The following is a 22,453-nucleotide window of genomic DNA, read 5'->3' as shown; positions in this document are numbered from 1 at the left end:
AGTCACCCTATTTACTACGCTGTTAGACTTAAATGACAAACTCAGCTTTTGGGTGCAAAGATGGGGCTTCCATGGAAGCTGATTGGAGCTGCACACATACTCCTATCCAAAGGCAGAATTACATCACTTCCAAATGTTAAGCATCTGGCGTGACACTGATCCATCCGGCAGCCGTGTCACCATAGGCGCCAACTTTTCCCGGCGCCAGTGGCTGCTCGCGCCCCCCGCCCCAGGCCTTGCCCCAACTCCACCCCTGCCCCGCCCCCATTCCAACCCCTTCCCCAAAGTCCCTGCCCCAACTCTGCCCCCTCCCTGCCCCATTGGACTTCTCCCCAAATCCCTGCCCCGGCCCCGCCTCTTCCCCCGAGCGCGCCGTGTTCCCCCTACCTCCCAGCGCTTGCCGTGAGAAACAGCTGTTTCGTGGTGCAAGCGCTGGGAGCTAGGGGGAAAAAGAGAACCCCTCTCTGTGGTTCTCCAGGTGGTGCTTGGCCAGCATTCTCTGAGCCCTCCTGGCAGCAGGGAGGTGGTGGTGGCAGTGTAGGGGCATTGGTGGCAGAGCGGTGGGGGGGGGGAGGGTATGGAAATAGGAGAGCAGAGTGAGAAAGGCAGCTCCAAGTTCCTTGCCACTCCCAAGGCTCCCAGCAATCCACCCACGCTTTGAGCCAGGCTCTCTAACCCCAGCCCCCCTCCACCCCACACAGCCCCAGATTGCCCCCAGTGCCCTGTTTCTGGTTCTTCGCCCCTGCACTCACCGCAACGAGTGTGCGGTGGAGGACATAGGCTCCCTGTCTCCCCGCCATCTGCTTGCCTTGCTCAGCAGGACCCCGATGTGGAGATCGATTAGTTGGTCTCCCTCTTTCAGGGAGTTGTGGAGGATGTGCATGCAACACCTTTTATAGAGAGCTTTGAGATTCTGGGAAGGATGGCAAAGTTATCTTCAAATTCGCGGGTGGTTTGCTTCTGTTTAAAGCATTTTTACCAGCGTTATTTTTTGGCAAATGTGTTTGTCGCAGGGAAAGGTCAAGTTCATGCCAGAGAATTACACGGCGAATTACACCAATCCGACTCCTGGCTATGACTGCCACATCTCTGTGAATATAAACAATATTTCCTTGGAGACTAGTCATTTTCGGGCCTTCGAATTGAGTCAGGTACAGTGGCTGGCAATGAAGAGACGGCTTGAAGAAATATTTCTGAACTTAATGTGAGATGGGGGTGGGATGAAGGACGGCATTAAGGCACTGCTGAATGAAGTCATTCTCTTTCATCTGTTTTTCCTTTTTTTTCTTTCCAGTATTACGTATATGAATTTTCCAGTGACAGTGTTGTTGAACGCCCGAGACAGATCTGTCCCTATGTAATAATAGCCTTTCAGTACACGGAACCTAAAATAATGTCAACATTAAATCATAAAAGAATGTAAGCGACTTTACATTATTGTACAACATTCAGTCACGTGCCACTTTGCCTTGACCATTTTTAAGCATTCTTCTTTTCTCCCTCCCTCCCCCGCCCTTTTTTCTCTAGAATTGAACTTGAAAATAAAGGTAAGAGAACCTCTTGTTGGTTTGAAAAGTTGTATTTAACTGTAGCTTTATTTGCATTGTTTTCATTTTCACATGACAATTCTTTTTCTAATTTTATTTTTAGTATATTGTTGCCCATGGAGAGGGCAGCTTTCTATCCAGGGGCACCTATTGTGTGATATAGCCCTTAGGTCCCCATATAGTGCTGTGATTCCAGCACAACTGTAAGTATAAGTATATTTTCCCTTTTTTTAATGCTTGGGTAGCCGCAGAATGAAATGGGAAAAAAAACACAATTTGAGGCTTTATTGACACTGATGCTGGGAATCACAGATGTAGCCTTTGGCACCTTAGCTAGAAAGGCAGTTTCCAGCTTCAAGCAGATGTAAAAGCTAAAGGCTCAGTCATAAACTCAGCTTTCCCCCCTGCTTAGGGGGGTAAGGAGCCCCTCTTACTCCCTTACATCGGCTTAGGATAACCAGACATCTTGATATTATCGGGACTATCCCAATATTAGGGGCTTTGTCTTATATAGGCAACTGTAAACCCCCACCCCAAAAAACTGTCCTGATTTTTCACACTTGCTATCTGGTCACCCTACATGGGCTCCCCTTAGAACATAAGAACGGCCGTACTGGGTCAGACCAAAGGTCCATCTAGTATCCAGTATCCTGTCTACCGACAGTGGCCAATGCCAGGTGCCCCAGAGGGAGTGAACCTAACAGGTAATGATCAAGAGTCTCTTTGTCCCTTATCACCTGAACTTTCACAGGGAGCGTGTTAGGGGAGAGCAGCCACTAGCATTTCTGAGCTGCCGCTCCTCCTAATTCCCTCCCATGCACTAGGGTGACCAGACGTCCCGATTTTATCGGGACTGTCCCAATATTTGCTTCTTTGTCCCGTGTCCTGACCAATGTGTCCCGAACAAAAAAAAGAAATTTTGCTCTCCCGGAGGGACTCTCGCCCCACCCCCCGCCCCGGCTCCGCCCCCTCCTTCCCCCATTGGCTCCCTCCCCAAATCCCCGCCCTGGCCCCGTCTCTTCCCCAACCACGCAGCATTCCTCCTCCCTCCCAGGCTTGCAGTATGGCGGCGCAAGCCTGGAGGGAGGGGGTGGCGGCGGTGCCTGGATCCTGGAGCTGGTGAGTCAGCTCCGGCACCCGGGCACCGGGCGGGCGGGCAAAGGATAGCTGGCAAGGGAGGGAGACGGGGGGGCTCAGCTCTGAGCCCCCCGCCGCACCAGCGGGCTCCTGCCCGGGCTCCTGCCCGGCCCCTGGGCCGCTGCACACTGGGGCCGGGGCTGGGAGCGCAGCCTGGAGGCTGCTCCAGCCCTGCAGCCCGCGGGGCAGTGCGGTGGATCCGGGCGGGGGCAGCGCAGAGCGGGCAGGGGCCAGGTGGGCGGCACGGGGGCGTGGGCCGAATCCCCGCTGCTGCCGGGGAGCCCCGCGCCTCTCCCTCCCACTCGCGGCTGCAGCTCCTTCCCGGCGGGACGCGCCCCCCGGCCCGCCCCGGGCACATGTGGCGCACGTCCAGCGGCTCCTTCCCGGCGGGAGGGAGACTAGGCGCGGGGGACGCGCGCCGCATGTGGCTGGGGCAGCGGGAGGCGCGTCCCGCCGGGAAGGAGCCGCAGCCACGAGCGGGAGGGAGAGCAGCGGGGATTCGGCCCGCGCCACCCACCCGGCCCCTGCCCGCTCCGCGCTGTCCCCGCCCGGACCCACCGCGCGCCGCATATGCCCGTGGCGGGCCAGGGGGCGGGAGGCTCTGCGGAGAGGGCAGCGCGTGCGGCCGGGGCCTGCTAATGCCCCCGGCCCCTTTTAAACTCCTTTTTTTTTCCCCCTCCGCCCCCCCTTTTTTTTTGCTTCCCCCCCCGTCCTGATATTTTATACTGCTGATCTGATCACCCTACCATGCACAGAGGTAGCAGTGGCTGCTCTTGCCCCCCTCTCCCCTCCCTCCCTCTTCCTTCCTCTCCCCTCCCCAGGCTCTGCTGCCCCTCCACACCCCCACCCCCATGCTGCCAGATGAGCTGGCACAGCGAGGAAAATGAGCTGCATCAGGGAAAGGCATATTTTGCTTGTGCTACATGAGGTGTCTAGTTTTGAGTATTGAGCCCAATACATTATTCCCGGTTTTTCCTTTTCTTTTTCCTATGGCAAATAGACTTTGTTGTTATACTAATAAAGTCAAACTGCTGAATTGTAGCTTGGGGAAATGGTGAATAAGTTATTAAAGTAAGTGTTTAAAATATTTAATCAGAATTAGATAACGGTGAAGAATTTAACAAGTTAGAGGGTTTGTAGTCTGTTTGGTGCTAGGGATTAGCTAGTCACTCATTTTCTTCTGATCATACTTTCCTCCCAGGTTTGCTGTGGTTTTTATGAATTTCGTGGGGAGTGTGTGTTGGCCTCTAAGCTAAAAATATATTTTTTAAAAGTTTTAAAGTGGGAGAGAATAGAATAAATTGTCTTCTGCTTTACGTAGGTTCTTATCCAGTATCCAGACAGGAAGGATACTGGCTATAACTCTTCAGGTCAAAAGCTGTTTTTTCCAACATATGCCCTATGACTTGCAGTAACATGCCACTGTTTAAGGTCCCTTTGGGTCAGTAGAGACCACTTGATGCTGGTCCAGGCCAAAGTCTGGTACAGAACACACAATGCCGCCTTTCTGTTGCTGCAGTAGGCATCCATGTGGCTTTGTATCCTAACCGTTTCTACCTCACGAGGGACATGCTTTTATTTTTGAGACATCTGATTGGACACTTCACTATTAGGTGACATCACCTGTATCCAGGATTGTTAATTCTTTCTGATGTCTGCTTTGGTCTTTGGAGACTATTACTCATTTGGCATCATTGTCAAGCTAGTCAAAGAAGCCATAAATTGGTATTATTTTTAAAAAGTAATTTTTGGGAAGACTATTCTATTTTGTCAACTGAAACTAATTAATTCCGTTAGGTCCACTTCAGTATTTTTTCTCTGGGAGCCAATAATCAATAGGAGAGAGACAAAGTGGGTGATGTAATATCTTTTTATTGGACCAGCTTCTGTTGGTGAAAGAGAGAGAAATTGGTCCAATAAAAGACACTATCTCATCCACCTTGTCTCTCTCAGATCCTGGGACCAATACAGCTATAACACTGCAAACAATAAGCCATATGTCAGAGCTCGGCTCAGTGGAATGAGCAGTTGTCCACTTTTCAGTTTTACAATGGTATAATAACCTTAGATTCCTCATTTGAATTAGAACTATACATATATTTAATCTTTAATATTTTGGTCTTCTTTTGATAGGCCAGCCAAACTGGAAATGAAATATATCATAGGCGTGTCTGATTTGAAAAAAAAGCTACCGGAAGCTGCATTTGGAAAAAGTAATTACACAAAAAACGAAGGTACGTGTACAATCACTCACAGCATGAATGAGTAATTATTTCATAATTTTTCATATGTGGCTTGTTTTCTTTTAAAGCAGCCCTTTTTATAGGGTGACAGAGGGTAGCACAAGATACTTCTGTGGTTGATTATCCAAACTCAGAGCCTGAATCTGCACAGTGTTGAGTGTCCTCATCTATCATTGATCTCAGGGTACTTTACATGCTGCCTGATCAAACCCATAGTCACTCGCTCCTGAGCCAGCATGGGGCATTCAGCAGCCAAAGTGTAGGCCTCATGGCACAATCTAGCAACCTTCGGTAAGCCCAAAGAACAGAGTCTGCAGGGAGCAGCATCCGGCTGTCTGCTAAGGGAGCGCTACCGTGACTTTGGGTGTCCGTGAGAGGGAGAAATTAAATGGGAAGATCCACAGGGCTCTGGGAGAGGCTCGGAAGATACCATTTTAAGTCAAGTGTGAGGAAGCCTCATATCAGAGCAAATTTAGGAAGGGGAGAGAAAAGATATTGACTAGACTAGTAATTTATACTGCCCTTGTCGCTGTGGTATAAAGTATACGCATAGGGATTTCTTCTTTTCTCTCTCCCTCTGCCCTAGTCAATGGGGTGGGTGGAGGGAGAACAAATGTGAAGAAGAAATGTGTTCCTGTTTTCAAGTTTGGGTCTGTTAGTTTATATTTCTTCTGGTATGGAATTTTGACCATTAGGATATGGTTTATGGAATCTTACGACCAATTTTTACCATGCTGAATGACAGATTTAAACATTAATTTGTAATGGGGAATTCTGCTATTGACCTCAGTAGCTGTTAGATAGGGCCCAATGTCTGTGTTCCACTAGACCGCGTATGGAATCCAGGATATAAAATAGGTGTTGTTGATAGCATTCATGAGCATTTTATGACAACTTGTTGTATTTTATATTGCATCCTACATACCTCTGGACAACTCCGCAAAGCGCTGCAAAATCAATGAAAATATGTTAAGTTGCTTTTGTCTGCTGCAGTGTTTCAACCGTGAACTTCCTCTTAAACTGGTGATAGCAGTAGATTGTTCCTGTGATGTGAATTCATGCAACTGTTTGGAAAATCTCTGCAGTATTTACTCTTTTAAAACCCAGGATTTTCATACTCTGAATACTAATCATGCTGGTCAATGTGTAGTACTACTTTTTTATTTCTGTTTTGTATGTCAGAGGTTCATTTAAGTCAGTTATTTAAATATAAAGTGCTCTTTGTTTCCTTCCCAGTCTGTTATCAAGATATTTACTTCAGTTTGTATGAAGTGGAAATTTCAAATAAAGACCAACATAAAATGGATCCATTATTAGAAAACCTAAAGGAAAAGGAGTTGGTAAGAATTATTTTAAGTGATTGTAGTCCAGGGAAAAATGGTCATATTTAATTTTTATGTTCAGATTCTTAGTCTTTAAAAGTGGTTTACAGGCCTCTTCTTAAATAATGCAAATTGGCATCTGAGTTACTTAACTTTGAAAAGTGGCATGTTGTATATTTTTAGGTGAGGGACTGTAATTTATGGAGTGTTGACAGAAGATTACAGGGTACAACTTGTGACCTGATTTCTAGCATGAATTAAACACAGCACTGAATACAATGCATTTTTCAAGGCCTTTGAGTCTTCCTTTATGTCTTGCCGAGATGTTTTTTTTTTTTACTATTGCACACTAAATCATATAGTTAAAGGGCTCTTAGTGCATTATATGTATTAAGCTGGTGGAGACTGATTGCTGCAGGGCAAGCAGAATGCCCACTTACTGAGCAAAGGATACCAGGTGCCCCACTCTCAGAGTTCTCCTTTATGGCTGATAGGGAGCCCCAATCTAACCAGATATTTGGCAGCTGCCCTCTAAAAGCTTCATAGGCTTCCTGAGTTGTGAAATTGTGGAGGCTATGCTCTGATCTGAAAAAGAATTTCTCCTCTGCAATTTCTCCTCCTGACTCAAAGCTAGGGGGCCAAATCCTCACCTGATGTAAACTGGCAAGGTTCTGTTGACTTCAGGTATGGTATGCTGATGTATACCAGCTGAGGCCTGGCCCAGGGTCTGCAGCCTTCTGCAGCTTCTCATTGTTCAGAAAGGCTGAAGAGGTTGATGGCTGGATTTCGATCTTGTGTGACATGGGTAGAATCAGTGCTTAATTTGTGCCGGGGTTTGCCAGAGCTGAGCCCTGGCACCTCTAGGCTTGGCAGTTCATAGCCCTGGCACCTCTGGGCTTGCCGCGTCAGTTTTGAATGTAAAAAAATTGCTTGAGCCCCGGCACCTCTTTCATTATAAATTAAGCACTGGGTAGAATGGAATCTCAGAGGAGCCTATGAAGTCAAGGTTTCACAGTGTCGGTGAATGGGGATTGGGTAGAATGGAATCTCAGAGGAGCCTATGAAGTCAAGGTTTCACAGTGTCGGTGAATGGGGATTGGGTAGAATGGAATCTCAGAGGAGCCTATGAAGTCAAGGTTTCACAGTGTCGGTGAATGGGGATTGGGTAGAATGGAATCTCAGAGGAGCCTATGAAGTCAAGGTTTCACAGTGTCGGTGAATGGGGATTGGGTAGAATGGAATCTCAGAGGAGCCTATGAAGTCAAGGTTTCACAGTGTGGAATCTCAGAGGAGCCTATAAAGTAAAGGTTTCACAGTGACGGTGAATAGGGATTGGGAATTGAGTGCAAATAAGAACATTTCATAATTGTATTTAAAGTATCAAAAAATAGTCAAATTGGGCTGAAAAACCTCTTCTGTGTTTCAAGGAGGAGGCAGCAAGCATTGCCCCACTCTGCTTTGTGGCTTTTTATTATATTATTGTTATTTACCATTTATTTATGTTAGTTAATTGCTGGTGATTTTACTTCACTGGCACCTAATTGAAAGTGAAACTAAAATGACCAGCATTATAGTTTCACTTTCAACTGTGTGTGCGTACATACAGTACTCTTCTTGCAGTCTAAAAATGAAAGTGCCATTGGGATAATTAGAGTTTGGCTTTCCTCATCCTTCCTGCTTGCAGCCTTCAGGCTGATAAGAAATGTCATTGTTTTATTTATTTGGACGTGCATTGTAATAACTTTGTGATTAACTTGGCTTTTATTCTTTTCCTGTACTGGTTCAAAACAACTATAAAACGTTTTAACATTAATTTGTTTAAACATTAAATAGTGAAATTATTTAATGTTTCTAAATTACTGTATTTTCATTGTGAATGTGGTTTTTTGACAGTTCCCATTTTATATTGCTGATATTAATAAGTCAAACGTATGTAATCTTTTATTTTCACTTTAGTTTGGTGATGTGGGTGGAACTGTTTATTGTATGCTAGTAGGATACTGGAGTTTTATTTCGCTCCTACTCTTGGATTTATTTGGACACGTTTTTTTAGTTGTGATATATTTACAACTATTTCTTGTTAAGGTGCTTAGAGGCTTGTGGACCTGCGAGCCTCAAACTATGATGTCTTTTTAATTATTACATACCTCTTAATAATATATTATTAAGAAATAAGGGGGAGTGGATGAATTTGGGGGATTGATAATAGACTATATGGAAGATTTCATCTATGGGTCACTAGCTCAAATTGGCACAGGCTGGTACTGACTGAAACGTTTTTACCATCTGACTGTGGTTCATTGACCTCATCTATAAGAAATGAGTTGATCGTGCTGGTCTATTTCTTAGAGCAGTGGTTCTCAAAGCCGGTCTGCCACTTGTTCAGGGAAAGCCCCTGGCGGGCCGGGCCGGTTTGTTTACCTGCCGCGTCCGCAGGTTCGGCCGATCGCGGCTCCCACTGGCCGCGGTTCGCCGCTCCAGGCCAATGGGGGCTGCGGAAAGCGGCGCGGGCTGAGGGATGTGCTGGCCGCCCTTCCCGCTGAACTGTTGCCTCATCTCTAGAGGTGGTGCTGCTAAGATTTTGTTGAGACACATTGGTGGGGAAACCTGCAGTGCTGGTGACTATGCAGTATGTCTTTAGCGAGTAATGAATTTGCTTTAAAGGAAAAGAAAACACTCACTATAGTTTCATATGCACTTATTCTAGGCAATCATCAAATATTTACAAGATCAAGGGTTTCTTATTTTACTTACATCCTCTGCGTTAACAGGGGACAAAGGTAAGAATTTATTAAGGACTAAATAAATACTTACTATTGTACGCCTTTTTTTAAATTGTAGAACAGTCTTTTTTTTATAAATAAACTGCATTTTCTTTTTTTACAGATTTTGACCTAGACGAGGCCATCAGTCTCCAAGCGTTGTTTTTATTCACTTCATCTAGATCAGTATGTTTGACAGGTAGGGTGTTCTGTTTGCATCTATTATCTGTGTGAAAATATTGAACCAGTATAAAACATAGCATTTATATTTTGATTATATGATTCCCTTTAGGCCTCTTTGTCAGCAGATTCTAGAACTCTAATACTGATGGAATTATAAACAGTGGTTTACCTATTATAAATCTTTGAATGATATTCTCAGTAAGAACTAGAAGTTATCTAGGAGCTTTGTTGAGTAAAGCATTACTTACGTTTACTACTGTTTGTGGTCTCTAAAATTTGCCTTTGGGGGATAGCTCAGTGGTTTGAGCATTGGCCCTCTAAACCCAGGGTTGTGAGTTCAATCTTTGAGGGGGCCACTTAGGGATCTGGGGCAAAATCAGTACTTGGTCCTGCTAGTGAAGGCAGGGGGCTGGACTCAATGACCTTTTGGAGTCCCTTCCAGTTCTAGGAGATAATATAGTATATGGAGATATCCTATGTAAAAAAATCAAATGAATGGAAAATGAAGGTTGCAAATTTAAACACACATAAATCTTGACATATAATACAATTTCAACTTCTTCGATGTTATATTCACATAACATTTTATATCTGTATATTAATTTTATACCATGCCTTTTAGAAGGTGATGGCATTAATGTGTAAAGTTTATTTATTTAATCATGTGAAAAAATGGTTATTCACTTTTTACTGCCCCACCTGCATTCTTTTCACTAATTCACCTCATTAGGGAATACGTCTAATATTGCAAACCTGTGAACAGTACAAGGCAAGCAGCAAATGGGGGGGGGGGGGGGCACATGACCGTACATCCCTCACACACACACACCCATATCCTCTCTGGTGGCTTATAAGATACTGGACTATAGATCTGTGTAATCCCAATGAACAGTAAAGCAATTTAAAGTCATGTGTTTAAAAATGTATTATAACTTTTCTCTTCCTCTAAGACCTGTAGAGTTCATTGCATAGTAACGAACCGTATGTCTACACAGCAAAAAAAGACTCTGGCTCTCAGGACTCATCCTGCGGGGTTAAAAATAGCCAGGTAGATGCTTGGGCTAGATCCCAGGCTGCAAGACCGTCCCCTGTCACCGGGTTTCAGACCCCGGACCCCAGCCCAGGGCCAAACGTGTAAGCTGCTATTTTTAGCGTTGCAGCGCGAGCCCAAGTCAGGTGACCCAGGCTCTCAGACTCGCTGCCATAGGCTTTTTTCTTGCTGTGACGATGTACCGTAACGCGACTAACTGGACTGTACAGTTGGAAGGATACAAAAAATCGTAGCACTAAAAATGTTGCAATTCTAAAATAGTTTCTGAAACAACTTTTTCTTTTAAACATATGGAATGTAATACATGGTGCTGGTAGAAAAGTTGTATTTGCTTCTCCTTTTAAATGACCTGTATAACTTTTGGCTTTGTTTTTGGTGATTCATCCTAAACTCAAGCCAGTAAAACATTAGATCAACACACACTATCAGGTTTTTTATTCTGTTCTTGTTTTAGTGATTATTTGAATTGTGCTGACAATGTGCTTCAGTGCCATATAGCACACAAATAAAAATAAACCAGGCCTTAAAGAGCTCATAATTTAGAAAGTAGACAGGACCCAATTGGAAATCCAGACGTGGGGGGAGTTTAGCTTGTATTTATAATTTGAACTAAGCTATAAACTCTCTTCCTTCGGGCAACTGTGGCAGAAATAGGTGTTTAAAAGTACACCTCTACCCCGATATAACACGACCCGATATAACATGAATTCGGATATAACGCGGTAAAGCAGTGCTCCGGGGGGGGCGGGGCTGCGCAGTCCGGCGGATCAAACCAAGTTCGATATAACGCGGTTTCACCTATAACGTGGTAAGATTTTTTGGCTCCCGAGGACAGCGTTATATCGGGGTAGAGGTGTAATTTGGATGAAAAGACGATTGTAGCTTGGCACACTGCTTTGGGAACGGCATTCCATGCATAGGGTGGGAGGAGACATATGGAGATGGATGTGAGAGAAGGAAATCACAGAAAATGGCAGAACAACAAGGGGGAAATGTGATAGCAGACAAGATCCAAGCTGTAGCCTGGGGCAGAATTATGGATAGCTTTGAACATGAATGTGAGAATTTTAAACTTGATGTGTCTCCAAAGGGAAGCTACTGGAGGGATTCAGAATGGGGAGTGAGATGGTCAGTCTGTCAAGGAAGATCATTTTGATGGCCATATTTTGGAGAGATGGGAATGGGGATGATGTGGGTGTCACTGAGGCCAGAGGGGAGGATTTTGCTGTAGTCAAGGCAGGAAATGATTGGAGCCCAGCGCTGCCCAGGGCCGGCTCCAGGCACCAGCCGAGCAAGCTCGTGCTTGGGGCGGCAGATTTCAAAGGGCGGCATTCCATCTAATCCTTTTTTTTTGTTTTGTTTTGTTTTGCGCTTCACCGCTTTGGCCGCCCCTGCAGGTTTTTTCTTTTTGGTTTACTGCTCCCGCCGCCCTGTAGGGGGCGGAGGAGGGGAGCGCCCTGCATCAAGCCCGGTAGGGCAGCCCGCGTCCTTCCCTGCCTGCCGAATGGAGCGGCGCGGAGCCCTCCCAGCAGGCGGCGCAGCGGGAGGGGGCCGCGTGGCAAGCACCCCGCTTAAGGAAGCCCTGCCCCCCCCCCCCTGCTAGCCGGGGTGCGCACTCCGCTGCCCGGGGTCTGCAGGGCCGGAAGTCCCCCTGCACCTACGCTCCCACCGCCCTGCAGGTATTTTTTGTTTGTTTTTATTTTTTCTTTCCTTCGCTGCTCCGGCAGGCGGGCCAGTTTGTCATCCCCACCGCCTGCCGCTCCGGCCGGGGGCAGGTTTGTTCCCCCCCCCCCCTTTGCTGCTCCGGCTGGCCGGTTTGTCCCCCCCCCCCACTTTGCTGCTCCGGCCGGCAGGTTTGTTCTCCCCCCTCCCCCTTCGCCACTCCGGCCGGGGGCAGGTTTGTTTCCCGGGACCCCCCCACCCCCCGTTTTGCCACTCAGGCCGGTTTGTTGTCTCCCCCCCCTCCCCTCCGGCTGGGGGCAGGTTTGTTTCCCGCGCCCCCCCCCCCCCCTTTGCTGCTCCGGCCGGCTGGTTTGTTCTCCCCCCCCACTTTGCCGCTCCGGCTGGGGGCAGGTTTGTTTTCCTCCTCTCCCCCCCCCCCTTGCTGCTCCGGTCGGCCGGGCATTTTTTGCTTTGGGCGGCAAAAAAGCCAGAGCCGGCCCTGGCGCTGCCCAGATGAATGGGGCAGAAAGGACAGAGCTTTGATGTGTGGTGGAGAATGAAGTGGCAGGGTTTGAGCACAGCGTGGATATGGGAAGGAGTTTGCCATTACTTCCTGGTTCCAAGCCAGGAAAAGAGGGAAGAGGGGAGGATAATGTATAGTAATTAGAGCACGGGTAGGCAACCTATGGCCCGTGTGCGGAAGGCGGCGCGCGAGCTGATTTTCAGTGGCACTCACACTGCCGGGTCCTGGTCACCGGTCCGGGGGGCTCTGCATTTTAATTTAATTTTAAATGAAGCTTCTTAAACATTTTAAAAACCTTATTTACTTTACATACAACAATATTTAGTTATATGTTATAGACTTATAGAAAGATACCTTCTAAAAATGTTAAAATGTATTACTGGCACACGAAACTTTAAATTAGAGTGAATAAATGAAGACTCGGCACACCACTTCTGAAAGGTTGCCGACCCCTGAATTAGAGTATTAATTATACTACAGTTCTTAAATTATTTTGATGGTGTATTTTCAATTAAATTGCACTGTAGGATTTTAACATTTAGTAGCTTCCAGTTATTGGTTTCAACAGGGCTCCTTTTTAGGTTGCTGTTTAATTTCAGTTTATCTGAATGAGCTATTGTAGACCTGTGTTAACCCAGTTCAAATCTTGCTTTCCTGCTAGAACTGGACTTTCTCCTTCCCAGTGTTAAAAATAATGTTGTTATAGACTCTCTCCTAGCTCTGGGGAAGAGTGGAGAGCCTTTTGGTTGGCTCTGTACTGGGGTTTTGTGAGACTATAAAGATAGCAAGATGGAAAAGGGGAAAAGCAGGAAGGGCAAAGGGAGAGGAGGAGAGAGGTGGGCACTGAATTTACTCAGTTGCTGTTTCTCACTTTAGAATTCTAAGAATTAATAGTCATGCCAACTATACACATACAATGATGGGGGATAAATTGGTTATTACCACTCAAGAAAGAGATCTTGGGTAGTTCTCTGAAAACATCCACTCCATGTGCAGCGGCTGTTAAAACAGCGAACAGAATATTGGGAATCATTAAGAAAGGGGTAGATAATAAGACAGAAAATATCATATTGCCTCTATATAAACCCGTGATATGCCCACACCTTGAATACTGCTTGCAGATGTGATCGCCCCTTCTCAAAAAAGATATATTGGAATTGGAAAAGGTGCAGAGAAGGGCAACAAAAATGATTAGAGGTATGGAATGGTTTCCATATGAGGAGAGATTAATACGACTGGGACTTTTCAGCTTGGAAAAGAGGTGACTAAGCGGGGGGGTATGATTGAGGTCTATAAAATCATGACTGGTGTGGAGAAAGTAAATAAGGAAGTGTTATTTACTCCTTCTCATAACACAAGAACTAGGAGTCACCCAATGAAATTAATAGGCAGCAGGTTTAAAACAAACAAAAGGATGTATTTCTTCACACAAGGCACAGTCAACCTGTGGAATTCTTTGCCAGAGGATGTTGTGAAGGCCAAGACTACAACAGGGTTAAAAAAAGAACTAGATAAGTTCATGGAGGACAGGTCCATCAATGGCTATTAGCCAGGATGGGCAGGGATGGTGTCCCTAGCCTCTGTTTGCCAGAAGCTGGGAATGGGTGACAGGGGATGGATCACTTGATTGCCTGTTCTGTTCACTCCCTCTGGGGCACCTGGCATTGGCCACTGTCAGAAGACAGGATACTGGGTTAGATGGACCTTTGGTCTGACGCAGTACGGCCATTCTTATGCCCTTGAAGATCTGAGAGTTAAAGGCTTTGAAAATTAACAGTGTCTATTGTGAGCTTACCTGAGGGTTTGTCTACACCGCATTTGGCAGCAAGCCTCCCATCCCTGGTCAACAGACTTGGGCTTGCAGGGCTGGTGCTAATGCTCTAAAAATAGCTGAGTAAAGAGCACTTTGAAGTTTCGGCTCAAGTTGGAGCTTGGGCTCTGAAGCCCACCCAATGTGAAGAATGTAGGGTAAGTGTAATATGATTGGGATTGCTCAACCCAGCGAGCAACTGTGCTACTGCATTCTTGAACAAGCAACAGGCAGCAGAGCGGCACGGCTGGGAGCCTTGCTAAGAGTGACATATGTCAATCAAGACTTGTGCTTACAAGGGCTTGTGTTGCAGTTGTGAGATTGCAGCAGGCTAAATAATGAAGCAGGTTGCACAAATTGTGCATCTGGAAAAACCCGGCAAGCCATGTCTGACATAGGTTATTCATGGAAAGGGTGTGGTTGAAAAACATCTGACTCTATGCTCAAATTAATTCCCTCGAACAGCAGGGACACTTAACAAATGGAGATCCGTACCTTCAGCAAGACATCTGTTTCCCTAACGTTGAAGACAATGGGTGGTAAAATTCTGGCCGCATTGAAGTCAATGGTAAAACTCCCATTGTCTTTAATGGGGCCAGGATTTCACCCAGTGTGTCCAGATGAGAGTAGCATTCTGGCATTATTATTATTATTATTTATTTGTATTACTATAGCACGTCCTGTTTATACCCTCTTTTCCCTGTTCTGCACAACATGCGATATGTCTTTTGTTTAGTAGAACTGTAGTTTCTAAGCCAATTACTTTCTCCAGCGGTCTGCATAATAAAGATGCAAATACTCTTGAAGGCAGCATCTAAACAGGGAGATAAACAGCACAGGCCAACCCCCGTTAACTGAATTTTGAGATATCTCAACTTTTAAATTGGTCTGGAACCAGAAATTCATTTATTCACACCTCTGTTTATCCCAACATTTCAGATTTCCTTGGAAACATTCAGATAACTGAATTTGATCTGTGTATGATATGTAATGTTACACTCTTTTCTCTAAAGCCTCTGGAATAACTTGCACAACGGGGCAAGCTAATGAAAGAGTATTATCTTAGAATTTCTTTTTTGACTCTGAGGAGTCTAGTCTATGTTTGTTATCCACGTGGAACTCTCCTTATCTTTAGCAGGAGTTAAAAGCATCCATCAAAGTGAGGAGAATGTTTTGGGGATAACTTTTTGTGTGTTTTTCAGACCTTTAACGTTACTTTAGCATTGATATGTTTGTGTGTCTGCGTGATTATATTGTTATATTATTGAAGTACTTTTTTTTCTTTTCAGTAAAAAATCAAGAATTGAACTGTGAAAATGAACTCAACGAGATCTCTTTAAAAGTAACCTCTATTTTGCCTGGCCTTCGCTATGCCATACAGGAAGCTACAACATGTCCACCTGAGGCGGGAATCCATTCCAGCATTTTGGTTAAGCGGTACTTCCAGAAATTTGCAAGACTTGATAAAAATTCACTTGCAGCTTCTGGCAGAAATGACAATTTGCCCCTTTCTTGTGATCTATCACCAAATAAGTCTGAAAGTGTTTCTCCTTCTGAAAAATGCCAAAAACAGTCATTTTCCCAACTGCAGTCTTACATTTCTGACCCCAGCAGCTATTCTTTGGAAATGTCCGTGGCCTTAGACTGTTTGGCGGGCAATCCTCAGTCCCTGTGCGGCATTTCTGACAGAACCTGTGATGCTGACTTTTCTTTCGTTTTGCCACCGGACTCTGTGCTTCCTGACATAGCAGCAGAGATAAGAGTTGAAACTGAAAAACCTAAGAATACTCCAGAATTGAACCAGTTCCAGGAAGATACCAAGATAGAAATGAACCCAGCAGGTAATCTGAAGATGCAGCAGAATAAGAGGAAATCCAGCAGAGCCATTGTGACTAGCACAAAGAAGAAATGGGCCCCTTTGAAAATTCTTTCTGTGGTGGACAGCAACAGAAAAGGGACCAAAAAGAAAAAGATGAATGTTTCTTTTCCTTTCCCCAAAAAACAAGGACTCACAACAAATTCTAATGAACCCACACTTAAATTAGCAAATTTGCAGTTTCCACATAAAAGGAAAAGAGGTAAGCACCATATAAACCAACTAGCTCAAAAAAACCTATCATATATAATCCATGTCTGAAGTTTAAAACTCTATCACAATTGTCTTACCTTGTTTGTGTGCTGATATACTTAAGGAACACCACTCGATTCCTGCCTTGGGTGAGAATGTTAACAATAATAATAAACAGGTTTCAATATCTCAAGCAGGTAGATCAGTTGCTGAGTCATCACTTGTTGCTAGTTGATTGAAAAACTTCCTTTCGTGGTTTTCCTTCTGGCTTCCTTACAGGGGACTCTCATTCTCACTATGACCCTGATGACACTAGGTGAAAACACATGGTGATAAACTTGCAGCCAAAATGCCTTGGGCATACAAAGCCATTGTCATACATGTCCACACACAACAGTCGTTCCAGACGTTTTACAAGTGTTGTTTGTATCAGTAGCTGCAACATCTGGAGCTGGTCTTTAGTTCGGGTTGGGCTGAATTCGTGCAGTCTACAATGGTTTCTCCCCCATGTGGATTGGAAACAATGAGTATGGCTGCACCTGTTCAACTGACATGCCAAACTCCTTCCTGCACTGCGCTGCCTTCCATTTGGCAGTTACCCAAAAGCTTCTGCTCCTGGTAACAGTTCTGAGCAATAAGAGAAAGCCGCTCAGAAGCCAGTTGGGATGCTAAACAAATACATCTAGGCTTTACATCTAGGTGTGCCAAGCTGGAGGAGTACAGTAACTTATCATACAGGACCTGATCAAGTGTTGATTCTTGGACGGTGAAAGTGTTGAGAAATAGCGCACGAATAAGATTGTGAATGGAAGCTTAAATTTTAATAAGCATTTGCTGGTTACTTTTGATCATATACTGTACTCCTCTTTATAAAATCAAACATTTAAACCAATTGTCATCAGGATTGTGTTGTCACCAGTGCTTACTTGTCAGCAGTATCTTTTACTATTGAAACTAGTGTTTCTTTTAAAAAAAATGTTTTTAACTAACCCCCTTTAAAAAGACCTTTCTTTATCCAAGGTGCTGAGGTACTGTCTGCAGAATTTGTACACAGAACACAATCTGAGCCTATAACTAAAGGAACTTCTTCGCCTGAAGATATTAGTTTGGATACCAAGAAACCAAGGAAACTGAAGCAACCAGATGAAAAAAATGTTCAGACTTCTGAGAAAGTCGCAAAGCAAACAAAAAGTAAGACAATAAAAACCGTACCTAAAGGGAGCTGTAAGCCTAAAGCCATAAAGCAATTGGAACCTGGTAAGAATGTTGTTCTTTGTGTAACTTTTCGTCTAAAATATTAGGGCTATCATGAATATCTGATTTGATTTGTAAATAATTCCGGCCTCTTTGAGACACTTCGTAATCACTCAGATAGTAAGCTTGGAAAATGTGCAGTTCTCTGATCATTCAAACTGCCCTTTTCACATCTCAGAATCGTTCATGCTTTTAAACTGCTTTAAGGCAAATTGTGTAATGTGTCTTATAAGCCCAATTTATATTTGGCACCTGACCAGATTTTTAGCTTATTACACTATCCATCCAGTGCTTTTCAAAATAGTGAAATTGCCACAACCCAAAAGAATAAACTAGAGAGAGTTTAAAAAGCAGCGTGGAAAGCCTGTTGATACAGCATGTGCAAATGTTGGCTTGCAAAGACTCTCTGTCTACAACTGAGAACTAGTATTAAAGTGCCAAAATAAATGATGGAACAGGAAAGCCCTTACATTTTTTAAACTCAGCATGTTTTACAACATCCTTCTCTGGATCTCTCTGTCTCCAGTCTTGCTTTCTCTCTGGCCCCTTTGCCAAGTGGCGAGGAGGTTTTGGAGAGTAAACTCATTCCCTGGACTCAAATTATGAATCGTTATTCTTTTACTCCAGACCATAAAAAATAAGCCGTGCTGTCTGTGGTGTAAGCAATATACTTCATTCAGCGTTTGTTAGATTAGCATTCTTCTCCCGCCTGTGGACTGGCTGTGGCGGAGGTGAGGTGGCGTCTCAAGGCTGAGCACCGAGCCCCTCCAGTGTCTTGTTTATGTCCTCAGAGGGGACATCCTGTTGTTTTGGTTCGGTTACACAATACGTAGGTATGTAATATTTTAGGGAAAGAAGCTGGGAGCAGAGTCCCAGCGTGTGCCAAAAAAAAGGGGAAATGTTTAGAAAGAAGAAAAACACAACTTAAATGCCTTGCTACAGAGCCAGCGCTTAGCCCCCAGGACACTATACAGAGCTTATCTTTCCATGGCTTTGCATGAAGAGTGGGAAGGGATATTTTTTGTACTGTTTTTTATTATGCGTCTACTTTATGTAAGGTTATATAATTTTTGTATTGTTTTTCTATGCACACGCCCAGGGACATGGTGCTGGGTGCATTTTAAACATTGGGAAAATAAATAAATAAATATTCCTGACGCTCTGGAGTTTTGTGTCACTGGCTGACTTCCAGAGGGCACCCTAATTGTGCCTGGGTCTGTATAAAATGCAGTCTTTGAGATGCATGTATCTGTATTATGCACTTCGAAGAACTGATTATGCACTACTTGGAAGCATGCATCAATGGGGTTTGTTTCCTCTTTTTAAAGACTTTACAAACTATGTGGAGAATTAAAAGCAAACCACTGTTAATGCAACGTGAAGATTGCAAATTAAAATGAAAAAAGAGAGGAAGTGTAAAAGTAAGGTTCACAGAGCCGTTACATTCTATATATGTAGTATTTTTCCTTACTGGCTGGATTGTTTAAATGTATACTTGAATATACACCTCTACCTCAATATAACGCTGTCCTCGGGAGCCAAAAAATCTTACCACGTTATAGGTGAAACCGCGTTATATCGAACTTGCTTTGTTCCTCCGGAGTGCGCAGCCCCGCCCCCCCTGGAGCACTGCTTTACTGCGTTATATCCGAATTCGTGTTCTATCGGGTTGCGTTATATCGGGGTAGAGGTGTATACGGTATGTGCTTGTGCTCAAGTTAAGGTTCTGTTACATTGTAAACTCACAGCCTCTCTCTGTATGTACAGCTCCTTGCACAACAGAGCCCCAATCCTACAATGCTACTGTAACAATAATAATAGCAAAATTAACTTTTGTATTTCTTGAACTTTATTTTAAATTTGCAAACTTACCATTCAATAAATATCTTTTTACTTGCAAACGGGGTATATTTGATGTGGAAATAATTGAGAAGTAATAAATCCCATGATGCCATTTTGGACAGTCACTTTTAAGAGCAGAACCCTACTTTAAGGGTCTTGATTATCACTTCAAAAGTTTTTTTTCTCTTACTTAATTGGCCTCACAGAGTTGGTAAGACAACTCCCACCTGTTCATGCTCTCTGTATGTGTGTGTATATATATCTCCTCAATATATGTTTCACTCTATATGCATCCGAAGAAGTGGGTTGTAGCCCACGAAAGCTTATGCTCTAATAAATTTGTTAGTCTCTAAGGTGCCACAAGTACTCCTGTTCTTTTTGCGGATACAGACTAACACGGCTGCTACTCTGAAACCTACTTTAAGTATTTCTCATGATAGAAATCTGTGGTTCAGTATATATTATCTGATTTTATTTTTCTTATGCAGTAAAGAAAGAGACTGTGTCACTGTCATCAAATGAAATTCCATCAGAAAGTCAAGGGACAGTCAGTGGTGCAAATGAGACTTACACACAAAGTGTTACTGCTCAAGATGTCAACCTGACTCTGAAAGGAAGTAACTGTGAATCACATGGGTTGAATTTGTTGGCTGATCTAGCTCTGAGCTCTTGCATTCCTCCACTTGATCATAAAGATAGTAGAGTTGCCTCTCCTTATGACCTGTCAAAAGAGCGACGCTCTCTTCGGAAAAGGAAGCCTTCGCGAATTGCTTCAGATCATGAATACCACAGGGTGGATAAACATCTAAAGGGAGGATCCTCTTCTAGCAAAACAGAGAATCAGAAACTTCCTTCTCCTGCAAAATCTGATTTAAGAAAAGACTCAGCTGCTATCCCAAGAGATAAAAGCCCTGTAATTTCCAGCAAGAAGAATGGCACAAGCCCTAACTCCGCAAAAGCCCGGCCATTGCTTTCCAAGGAGGTGCTAGATACTTTAGATGTGAACAAGCATTCTTCTGTTGTCTCTGAGCACTCTTACGCCTCACAGACGTCAGAACATTCTAAAAAACACACCCTCCCAAAAGGAGCACAGGGTCCTGCTGCCTTCAGAAATGGAGCTAAAAGTGCTAACTCGGGTCCTCTAGTTGGGAAAGTTCTGCCTTTCCGGCATCAGCAGAACAATACTCATACGCAGAAGCCATTTGACGACTTGGTAGTAAAACGCAGAAGAGGTGTCCTTTCTTCCAGGTTGAAGGAAGACTTCTCCAAGTCTCACACAGTGAAGAGCTGTGATGGAGCTGTTACGGTGACATGTCAATGGGAAGCTGACTACCTCTTCAATTTAGATAGCAAATACACCAACAATTCTTTAGAGAAAACTGTCATTCGTGCTCTGCATGGGTAAGTGGCCCAGTGGTGGGTAAATTTCTTGCCCTAACTTCTCTACAGTACTTCTGCAGCACTGTTGAAAAGAGGTTTCTTTGGCCTGCTCTACACTACAGAGGTAGGTTGACAAAAGGCAGCTTATGTCGACCTAACTATGTCAGTGTCTACGCTACAGCCTTGCTCCTGACAATGTAAGGGCCCTACTACACCAACATAATAACTAGGGAAGTCAATTAATCGCCGTTAACTCACGCGATTAACTCAAAAAAATTAATCGCGATTTAAAAAATTAATCGCAGTTTTAATCGCACTGTTAAATAATAGAATACCAATTGAAATTTATTACCTATTTTTGGATGTTTTTCTACATTTTCAAATATATTGATTTAAATTAGAACACAGAATACGAAGTGCACAGTGCTCACTTTATATTATTATTTTTATTACAAATATTTGCACTGTAAAAATGATAAACAAAAGAAATAATATTTTTCAATTCACCTCATACATGTACCATAATGCAATCTCTTTATCGTGAAAGTGCAACTTACAAATGTAGATTTTTTTTTTGCTACATAACTGCACTCAAAAACAAAACAATGTAAAACTTTAGAGCCTACAAGTCCACTCAGTCCTACTTCTTGTTCAGCCAATTGCTAAGACAAACAAGTTTGTTTACATTTACGGGATATAATGCTGCCTGCTTCTTATTTACAATGTTACCTGAAATTGAGAACAGGTGTTCGCATGGCACTTTTGTAGCTGGCATTGCAAGGTATTTAGGTGCCAGATATGCTAAACATTCGTATGCCCCTTCATGCTTCGGCCACCATTCCAGGAGACATGCTTCCATGCTGATGACGCTCGTTACAAAAAAAAAGTGTTTAATTAAATTTTGACAGAACTCCTTGAGGGAGAATACTGTGGCTCCTGCTCTGTTTTACCCACTTTCTGCCATGTATTTCAGTCTCGGATGATGACCCAGCACATGTTGTTCATTTTAAGAACACTTTCACTGCAGATTTCACAAAACGCAAAGAAGGTACCAATGTGAGATTTCTAAAGAGAGCTACAGCACTCAACCCAAGGTTTAAGAATCTGAAGTACCGTCCAAAATCAGAGAGGGACGAGGTGTGGAGAATGCTTTCAGAAGTCTTAAAAGAGCAACATTCCGATGCGGAAACTACAGAACCCGAACCATCAAAAGAGAAAATCAACCTTCTGCTGGTGGCGTCTGACTCAGATTATGAAAGTGAACATGCATCAGTCTGCACTGCTTTGGATCGTTATTGAGCAGAACCCATCATCAGCATGAACACATGTCCCCTGGAAAGGTGGTTGAAGATGAAGGGACATATGAATCTTTAGTGCATCTGGCATGTAAATAACTTGCAATGCCAGCTACAACAGTGCCATGCGAACGCCTGTTCTCACTTTCAGGTGACATTGTAAACAAGAAGCGGGCAGCATTATCTCCTGCAAATGTAAACAAACTTGTTTGTCTGAGCGATTGGCTGAATAAGAAGTAGGACTGAGTGGACTTGTAGGCGCTAAAGTTTTACATTGTTTTGTTTTTGAATGCAGTTTGTTTTTTTTACATAATTCTACATTTGTAAGTTCAACTTTCATGATAAAGAGATTGCACCACAGTACTTGTATGAGG

At 43.9% G+C, this 22,453-nt stretch overlaps 1 protein-coding gene across 1 annotated transcript in view; it reads left to right on the top strand.

Annotated features, from left to right (window-relative positions):
* Nucleotides 1-22,453, top strand: part of TASOR2 (transcription activation suppressor family member 2) — a 74,272-nt gene that overhangs the window by 28,173 nt on the left and 23,646 nt on the right. The window contains 11 exon segments of the mRNA XM_065423312.1: nucleotides 1,014-1,151; nucleotides 1,295-1,419; nucleotides 1,528-1,547; nucleotides 1,651-1,750; nucleotides 4,818-4,918; nucleotides 6,164-6,267; nucleotides 8,957-9,029; nucleotides 9,136-9,210; nucleotides 15,530-16,318; nucleotides 17,329-17,565; nucleotides 19,893-20,805. Of these exon segments, the coding sequence (XP_065279384.1) occupies nucleotides 1,014-1,151; nucleotides 1,295-1,419; nucleotides 1,528-1,547; nucleotides 1,651-1,750; nucleotides 4,818-4,918; nucleotides 6,164-6,267; nucleotides 8,957-9,029; nucleotides 9,136-9,210; nucleotides 15,530-16,318; nucleotides 17,329-17,565; nucleotides 19,893-20,805 (2,675 nt within the window).

Source organism: Emys orbicularis, chromosome 1, assembly GCF_028017835.1.
Source record: "Emys orbicularis isolate rEmyOrb1 chromosome 1, rEmyOrb1.hap1, whole genome shotgun sequence".
NCBI classification, from domain to species: domain Eukaryota; kingdom Metazoa; phylum Chordata; order Testudines; family Emydidae; genus Emys; species Emys orbicularis.
Note: the sequence above shows the minus strand (reverse complement) of the source record. Positions and strands in the feature narration are given on the sequence as shown.